General features: G+C 32.8%; 1 protein-coding gene across 1 annotated transcript; it reads left to right on the forward strand.

The window, feature by feature from the left end:
• Nucleotides 1–633: 633 nt before the first annotated feature.
• Nucleotides 634–9,036, forward strand: LOC117220580 (uncharacterized). Its single transcript, XM_076518686.1, has 3 exons — nucleotides 634–1,825; nucleotides 6,077–6,232; nucleotides 7,570–9,036. The coding sequence occupies exons 1-3, from the start codon at nucleotides 1,795–1,797 to the stop codon at nucleotides 7,713–7,715; spliced, it is 333 nt and encodes a 110-aa protein (XP_076374801.1). The 5' UTR covers nucleotides 634–1,794; the 3' UTR covers nucleotides 7,716–9,036.
• The last annotated feature ends 406 nt before the right edge of the window (nucleotides 9,037–9,442 follow it).

The raw sequence follows: 9,442 nt of genomic DNA on the forward strand, positions 1-9,442 counted from the left end.
TCCCCACTCGAGATACTACAAACATATATCAATTTGTTTTTTTAGATCACGTGTCTACGAGATTTTTTACAATCTCAGCTTAAATGGGATATTTTATGCTTTTATGGAAAACTACAAAATAATTGTTTTAGAATCGTTCTTTTCAAAGACACAAAACATGGTAATCCAAGGGGAAAAATATTTTAAAAATCTCGGAAACATACAAAAACGAAGAATCAATAGATACATATTTTACTTTGGAGTCTAATAACACCGTTACATGTCTGACCTGATTAATCGGGACAAGCATGAATATACGCTTAACAAAAAAACTTGTTAACATCTCACTGTTGAAAACAATACAAAATTCGATACAGTTTTAATAACGTAGTATTTTGGCGTATGCGTTGAAGTCTATTGTATAGTCTTCACGCGACAAGATGGCATTTTTGTGTTTACATTCCCCCTCTTACTGGCTTCCCGAGGGCTGCACCTATCGGTTGCTGGCGACTGCAATGGATCTCCGTCACCGTTTTCGGCCAATAGCGACCGATAGCTGTGGCAGTGGGGCAGCTGGTAAGAGGGGGGATGTGAACATAAATGTGCCTTCTTGTCGCGGGAGGACTGTAAGTAACTTGAGTCTGAAATCTCGTTGTAAGCGTAACAGAAGAACCAGCAATTCTCAAATAAAAATAAGATTACACATTAATCAGATGCGAGAAAGTGAAGTGATTTTCGTAAAAGAAAGTTATCGAAGCTACTTTATTGACGTTCAAATTTTGCGAGTTGCTCTAGCTTGCAACAGTTTTTATAGTGCAGCATTCGATGCAATTATGCTGCAACATGCAGTTTTGTAGTGCAGTGTGCTACACCTTTTATAGTGCAACATATAATTTGGCAATGCAATATACAATTTTGTAATGCAACGTACAATTTTAGTAGTGCAGCGTACAATCTTTACTAAGCAACTGAATATCCGATCGCGTCTAAATTACCGTTGCATGCAATTATAAAGTCATAACCGAATAAATCGCAACTAAATACTGAAGCTTAGGAGTGAAATTTACAATTTGCAAAAGCAAAAAAAGAAAGTATGATTATAGTATTACACCTTGTGGAGAATTGGGAAGTAATTATAAATGCATTTAGTACACGTGATTAGAGGGATTGCGGATTTTATGCGTTCATGATGAATATTAATAGGGGAAATATGAAACTATAAAAATATTAGAAAAATCTGAAATTGTTACGATGTTACTTTCAATTTAATAAAATATTTACGAGATGAAAGAAATATTTATTTAAGTTTTTCTGATATAAATTATTTAATATATAAATATATATAACCATTTCAAAAATCTATTTTTTTCTAGCCCAGGATGTAAGTATACATAGATGAACTTTCTTCATCTACATATTTGACCTCAGTAACACGTAGTATAAGTTCGGTCCAAACCCTTTCGGACACCCTGTACATGCGTAGTTCTATTTCGATTTAGGATTGCGATCATGAAGTATAATCGTAGAGGGCAAGTATTTGTAAACACACTAATAACTTTAATGTAAAAGTACAGATTGCACGCATACGTATCTCCAAAATCATTCGATTATTGATTTGCTTCAACTTATAATAACAATAACTATGCAAGCAGATCATTGGGTGCGCATAAAATTCATAAAATCGTTCACTGCGTAGGAACGAAGAAAATTATTTGAGGAGGTATACATACTTACATATTTTTAAGGGCATCTGGCAGGATGAAGGGGCTCGAGGATCTATAGAAAAAAAGGGATCGAGGAAAGCGCTATGGTTCGATGGAAAGGGTCTTCTTGGAGTGCGCATTTGGTAAGTAGAAGGCCCGTTGCCGGTCTGGTTTTGCAGGGTTCCTTCGTCATCTACGTGTATCCAGAAACACGTGAGTGGACATCGGCAAGATCGTCATTCCCCGGCATGCACCGCCAACCATAACATTGAGCAGTCACTGCCATGGGGACCTACCTAACCTTCCTCAAGAATCCCATGTGGGGCTTTCACTTGGAACTTGATACGCGAAAAATATACAGCGGCTCCAAAAAGTATTCGTATACACTTTTCAAACGAGGTCACTTTTTTTTTTAGATTGGACCAAACAACGTGAATTTTCTCAAATTTTATAGGAATTAATTTGTTTGACAATGTCTGAGAGAAAATTTTGCGAAAATTGTAATTAGTTGCAATGACAAAAGAAAATTTTCAAGATTGTGTTTCGTTGAAATTTTCAGCATGCATATAATCACCGAAATTTAGGCTCAGATAATAGCTTAATAGGCTCAAATAAAAGTGTCGAAGAAACGTGGTTTTCTAAATATTTGTTTGTCATTCCAATGAATTGCAATTTTTGCAAAATTATTTGTACACATTGTCTCGTATTTAGTTTTTTCTTTAATTTCAGAACATTTATGCAATTCATATTCGGATATTCGAACATTACTTACCATTTTCAAACGAATAATTGGTATATTAGAGTCACGATAGACCGCAAATAAAAAGGGCAAGAATATGAGTTAACGTAATCCTAGATAAACCATCCATTGCATTTTACACTTGGCTGATTATAAAATGATAAAAACATAGAAAATGTGACTTTCACTACAAACTGAAATAGAAATACAATGTTGGAATTGCCCAACACCTTAGCATACTAGTTTAAGGTTGAAAAAGATCATTGATCAGAAATTTTACTATCGTTTATTTAACTAAAAACATTGCAATATAATAATGAAGTACTTCGTTGTAATAATAGAATTAGAATAATCATGTGAATTGAAAAAACCGTGAAAAGACGCAAACAAGTACAAAAATTAAAATCAATAAATCATTGGCTTAGAAGATATTTGAATTTTATTAATGCATAGTGTTAGCACTCGTCTACTTAAAGTTGGTGTTCAAAAATATGACCTTCAGCCTGAATGTAAAGACTTACTTGGTCTCTAAAAGATAGCGAAACTCAAATATCTCCTAAACTAATGATTTTTCGCAATGAATACTTCAGTATAATCAGAAAGTATATAATTCCATTTAAAAAAATAAAGTTCACCTTCGCATATGCTCGACGCGTTCACCCAGAAAAATCTTATTAATATCAGATTACGTGCCCCCTAAAACTATTCAAATTTCGCTGGAAACATTTTTTAGTATCATCGACAGTTTCGAAGATATTTGACTGGATCAATTTAAATAGGCCACCCTATGCAATAAAAATTAGTAAATCATATGATAAGGTGTTTTCTGTGTCGACCATTGTAATAAGTTGTACATAGTATAAAAATCACCTCGAATCCTTCTAATGTCTATACAAAATTTCATTTTCGACCGAGTTGTTTTTCTTAAACATGCATAAAATCCGTAGTCTAATAGTCATAGCAAGCAATCTTCTGAATCACTGAACAATTTCCAATAAAAAGTAAGCCTGTTCAAGAAATCGGTCTTAATAATTTATCAAGAAAATGATGTTCACGTACTTCTCTAATGACGTACACGCAGGAATATAACTTCATCACGAAGATAAAAGGTTGTTGCTGCGCCATTATCCGCGCGATCTATAATTTCCCGCCTTAATTCGTCACGGGACCAAAAAAAATTCGCAACATAAGAGCGTAATAGTGTCACGGCGACGGCCGCACGGCGGAGCGGAGCGAAGCGAAGGCGCGAACGTAAACATAAAATGTGCACGTTAGAAAAAGTGAACGTCCGTAAATGTGTGCGAGCATATAGCTGCGAGCGAACTCTCTGATAACATCATAAAGGCTTGAGAAACGATCTACGCTGTAAGGGGGATCCCGATTTCGCCGTCCCCCATTAAATAAAACGGCATAATTAGTGTAACAAGTTTAGGTCAATGTTGCCCCATCGTGAAGCTTTCTATAATGTAATGGGTTCTCATTGTTAATCCGCGCATGTTCCCTCCAGACGTGAAAAATGAACTTTATTAGCTTCGTACGTATGTGGCTACATTACACGAGGATCAAGTGAACTCGGCATGTTCGCGATGACTTCAGGAAGTGAACTTCTAAAATGTCTTTTAGATCGTGTGACAAAGTTAACTTTTATCATTTAATTTGCTCGATATATTTTGTGAAATTGGTGGAGATATATTTAACATTTATATTACTACTAATGATAATAATGATTGATTAATTAAGTAGACTATGAAAATATAACAGAAATCTTCACACACGGCACATAATATTATTACACAATAGTTCTGACACACGAGTAAAAATTTCGACTCTTATTTCTCTCATATATTATTTGATTATTCAATTCAGGCAATTCATAGTAAAAATAACCCCATGGCAGTGAATATTTCAAAAATTGTATAATATTTGAATATTACAATATATATTGTATATTATACAAATATTCGCAGTCTGGGGTTATTTTATTAGAAGATGGTTAAAACTGAATAATCAAATAATATATAACAGAGACGAGAGTATATCATACAAATATTCATGCAATAGGAATAAGATAAAAATATTATTCATTTACTTTAACGTACATGTTTTCTTGTAAATTATTATAAATATTCGCAGTTTAGTTATTGTGTATGGAAATTAGTAGATTTTGATTAAATATTGTGTTCATAGTTAAAACACAGCGGGTAGTAAAATTATATTGAACAATACCAATTTTGCGGTTTCATAAGGACAATTTTATAGATTTTAATGCGGCTACACAAATAGGAAAGTCGTTTATTTCAACTACCCACATATTCTCAGAAATGTTGAAACAAAGTTAATTGGTTATCAGCTATAGTATACATATACTGTTATATTTATCGTCTACTATATTTATTATCCAAAATATTACATATTATATTATATAATATATTATGTATAATTAATTGTTCATTTTTACGATTATTCGAGCCTTGTAACTCATTTTTATAGTTGTTAACAATCGGTAACTATAAAAATGATTCACAAGGCTCGAATAATCGTACCTCCTCTTCCTAAATTGTCCGTTTTTGTGCGCAATCTCGGTGTCAATTAGGGAGAATTTATTGTATCTCCAATTTGCAAATATTAATAGTTTACAAAATTATAATAAGAATTCAGTATGTATAAGCAGTCATTTAAAAATTGATTGTTTCAATATGAAGTTATTTATTTATTATGACCCTAATACATATAACACATATAATATATATATATATAACATTTATCAACTATTCGTATCATCTGTATTAGATGTCAAGTAAATAAAAAAAGAAGACATTATTTTATTAGTAAATGTAGCTGCCAAGTTATAATAAAAGATATCCTGAGAAACGTTTTGAAAATATTCGGGCCCGAGAATAGATCATTACTTTTTTAGAAGTTCCATTACAAGTAATATATGACATAGTTAAGTTGAGAAAGAATAATTTCGAGTCGGCAGATAAAAAATCTAAGGGTCACAGAAAAGGTGTAGGTTTACTCCAGATACACTCCTGGCCTCGGTCGGGTTCCAGTAACGAATAGCGTCGAAAAGTGGTCATAATCATAAATCACGCAAGCAAATGATAAATCGATTCGGTTTCAGATTCAAAACCGTTTCCTTTCCAGCTCATTATCATATCGTCCAAAATGTACAACTTTACTTCCTCGAAGTAACTTACGTTGTGACCGTCAACGAAACTAATTTTACAACAATGTTTTACGTTGCACTTTTGTGATAACAACATAATTAATTAGGTAATATTGTTTTAATATGTTATAAATAGATTATATTATTTAACTATTAATGTTAAATAAATTATTGTCTATAAACTAAATTTAATTCACCTATTCTTCGCCAAAGTAAATTATTATTACTATTCCTAAACGAAATTTGATGTATAAATAAATTATACAGATTTGATAAGCAATATTAAAAATATTCTATTACAAATTTTAAAAAATTTGATAAAACTGTATTTTCTCTGTTTTCACAATTTTACAAAATTCAAGACTATGTAGAAATATTCTAAATTTCTTCTAACGTTGCCTGAGTTTTATATTTTATTAACTTTCTTAGTCAGTTTTGTCATGAACGCACAAAATCTGTAATCTAATTATAACTGTTCTGTTTCAGATTCTTACTTTGTAAACAAGAAAATCCGCTTATTTCATAAAAAGAGGATGCAGTGTTTGCGAACTACTGAATATGCATATACTTGGAACGCCAACGAGGTCCCGTGGACGGCGGCAATAAAAAATATGCCGGGAATCAAGAGTAGGATATCGAAACGTAAGCAAATGAAAGTGCTCGTTGTTCTCTTTCTTCTGCGCCGAGATAAGAGAGAAACGTAACAGATCCCAAAAAGGAGAAAGAAAACGTATTTATCAGTCTATTAGACCGATTACGCAAAAAGTGACGAATAAAAGTAATAATGAGAAAGTAGAAAGATATATGGTATTAATCGGGAAGGGTCATTGACTCCACGAAAAATACGTACAGGAGAAATGCCATGAACGGAACATTACAGTTATCTCGAGAATCCATAATTTTTTTGATAATAATAAAAACATTCGTAATAAAATTGTTATAATGAAATTATCTGAGTGAATTTTATGTGAATTTTGAGATAATTGTAATGTTCCGTTCATGTTAATTCTCCAGTACGTATTTTTCATGAAGCCAACGACCCTTTCCGATCAATGCTGTATATCTTTCCACTTTCTCTTCATTACTTTTATTCGTCATTTTTTGCATATACGTATATAATCGGTCTAATAGGCTGACAGATACTTTTTAATAAATACGATAAAATCTTTGCATCTCTGGTTATATATAATGTTTACTTATTTTATTAGTAAGTACATATAGTAATGTATTATACTAACTATTACTAACTCGGGGTCTGACTCGGACAGAAATTTGTTTATCGTTATATAATATATGCAATCCTATATAATATATGAATCCTATTTTATCTCTTTTCTATAAACATATACATTTACACAAACATCGGCAGTCTAGTTATCAGTGACCCCGAAGACTCAAATTTACTTGGCCCCACCGAACTACGTGATAATAGAATGTAAAGTGTAAAGGAAAATATTCGTAAGATTAAACAATAGCTTGTAGAAAACTAATATCAAGGAAATAGGAATACGACAGTCGCGATTAAAAATTGACAATTTATTAGGCAATACAACGTATATGCATAATAACAAAATGTGATATAAAAGCAAACTCAAACCACAAAATAAAAATGAGAAAATGTTCAACAAAAAGACGTACAGATAGGTTTTTATACGTAGAATTAAGCTTAGAATGAGAAAATATTGTCAAAAAGATATACAAAATGTACCTGCCTATGTAAGGGAAACTGTACGCATGTGATAGGCTGCATATGCTCCTGACACGTTAATAAAACTTTCAACTTCAACTTTAGACTAAATTACGATGTTCCAAAAGATTTGACGAAGTCCAGACTTTCGATAAAAAATTACCGATTTCTGGACCACTGTGCAATGGCGAGATTTCTTCAAGTACTGACGTACAGACTCTCTTTGTCGTAAATGCTATACGGCAACCCGAATTATCGACCTTTTCATAACCTCGTTCCCGGTATTTGGTAGGAGTTGAGCGGCCGCACAGGGAGCCTGGCGTGCACTTGGTCAAACAACGAGATCTCTATGGTGGCCTCCGTTTATTGGCGCTTCTAATTCAGGACCGGAAGGGGCCGAAAGGCAACGGCGAAAACAGACCTCCCGGATTAAAATAGGCTGCCATAACACTTGGCTTAAATGCTTTGTATTAATAATTAACACGTTCTAGCGGCAAGCTGCGGTCACGATCGCCCCGTCTTGACCCCTACCTCCCGCACCGCCATTGGTCTTTTGAATAGACTTTCACAATTTTTTCCGTTTTCTTTTTCCGAACAAAACTCTCCTTTCATTCCACGAAAATTCGCGCCGCGTCCCGCGTTCGACCCTCGCTCGCGAATTACTGCGCTAATCGATTGCTGAATGATATTTATAAATAGTGCTAGCCTACGTATACGGTAGCGTTGAACGTGCACGTGGTCCCCGACGATTGCTACGGAATTAATGGAAACGTTTATGCGTACAGTAGCTCCCGAAAGTGTTCGGTTACTGGCCAGATCCGAAGAAAAAGAATTTGTGAAAGCATTGGAAATAATTAATGAAATACAGTGTTAATCGAAGTAGCATTTGCTTAAGATACATCGGGAATAATTATTTGAAATAGTATTTCGTGTGTCCAAATTACTATTGAATTATTTGTGAAATTTTATATTTTACGTTCAATATTTATAAGAGAAAATAAACCCACAAAAAAATGGGTCCAATGTTGTGGCTATAATGACCGGGCACATAAAGAATGCCATGCTGTGTTACAACGGACCCGGGGTCGGGGTCGGTTGTAACATTTTACCCGCTTCCCATATTTTATTAATAACTTGGATATTCCTTGATGCACAACAAAACCGCTGTAACAGAATAATCTCAGATAAGTAGGTAAGAGGTTCGTACAATAATTGTCGTTGTAAACAAAATAGTTTATGTGTAATCGTGTTATAAAATCGAAGCGTTACAACCGTCGTCGGTCTTTCCTACTTTATTATGACAATTTTCAGTACACAATTTGACTACAGATTTCATGCACATTTATATCAAAAACGGAGAAATGAAGTAGAAAACGGAGAAAGGTTTGGAAGAATTTACTAAAGCTATTTAGACAAGATATAAATGTTTATTCAATTTCCGTTTCTCGCAACTTGCAATCAGTGGAAAAGATTTCAATTACGTACGAAAATCCGCAGTCTAATTATGACACTTCTCGTGTGCTCTTAATGTGATGTTTAATTCTAACAGGATCTGAGATATTTTATTATTTGAATACGTTATTGACAGTTAACACGATATTTAAACCTAAGAGTGTTTAATCCTGGAAGATTCTGGTACATCCAAATGTACCAGAAAAAACCTAAAAATAACCCTAATAAGCCTAAAAAGTTCTGGTGCCTTTTAGGATTTCAATATTTTGTGTAGTATAGTTAACATGATATCTAATCCTAAAAAGTATTCATGTTTTATTATTACAAAAGTTTTATTATTTAAAATAGTATTTAATCCTGAAAGATTTTAGTTTTTTATTGCTATGATATTTTGTATAGTATAACTAACATTATACTTAATTTTAAAAGGTTCTGATGTACTTTATTGTTACAATATTTTGTATTTAGATAACACAGCATTTAATCTTAAAAAATTCTGATATAGTTAACATAGTATTGCGTATAGTTAACAATAAGCATTTAGTTATTGTATATAGTATTGTATTTAATTATTGTATATAGTTAACATATCATAGAATTCGTAAAGGTTATGATGTATTTTATTGTTACGATGTTTTGTATTTAAGCAACATAGTATTTAATTTTAAAAAATTCTGCTGTATTTATTATTATATTATTTTGTATGTAGCTGT

This window comes from Megalopta genalis, chromosome 2 (assembly GCF_051020955.1).
Source record: "Megalopta genalis isolate 19385.01 chromosome 2, iyMegGena1_principal, whole genome shotgun sequence".
NCBI lineage: Eukaryota > Metazoa > Arthropoda > Insecta > Hymenoptera > Halictidae > Megalopta > Megalopta genalis.

What these genes read in the sequence shown, in the direction of transcription:
- LOC117220580 (XM_076518686.1), top strand. Translation starts at nt 1,795, where the DNA reads ATGGAAAGGGTCTTCTTGGAGTGCGCATTTG. An exon ending in CTTCTTGGAGTGCGCATTTG is followed by an intron (nt 1,826 to 6,076) that starts GTAAGTAGAAGG and finishes GTTCTGTTTCAG; the next exon opens with ATTCTTACTTTGTAAACAAG. An exon ending in CAAGAGTAGGATATCGAAAC is followed by an intron (nt 6,233 to 7,569) that starts GTAAGCAAATGA and finishes GGTATTTGGTAG; the next exon opens with GAGTTGAGCGGCCGCACAGG.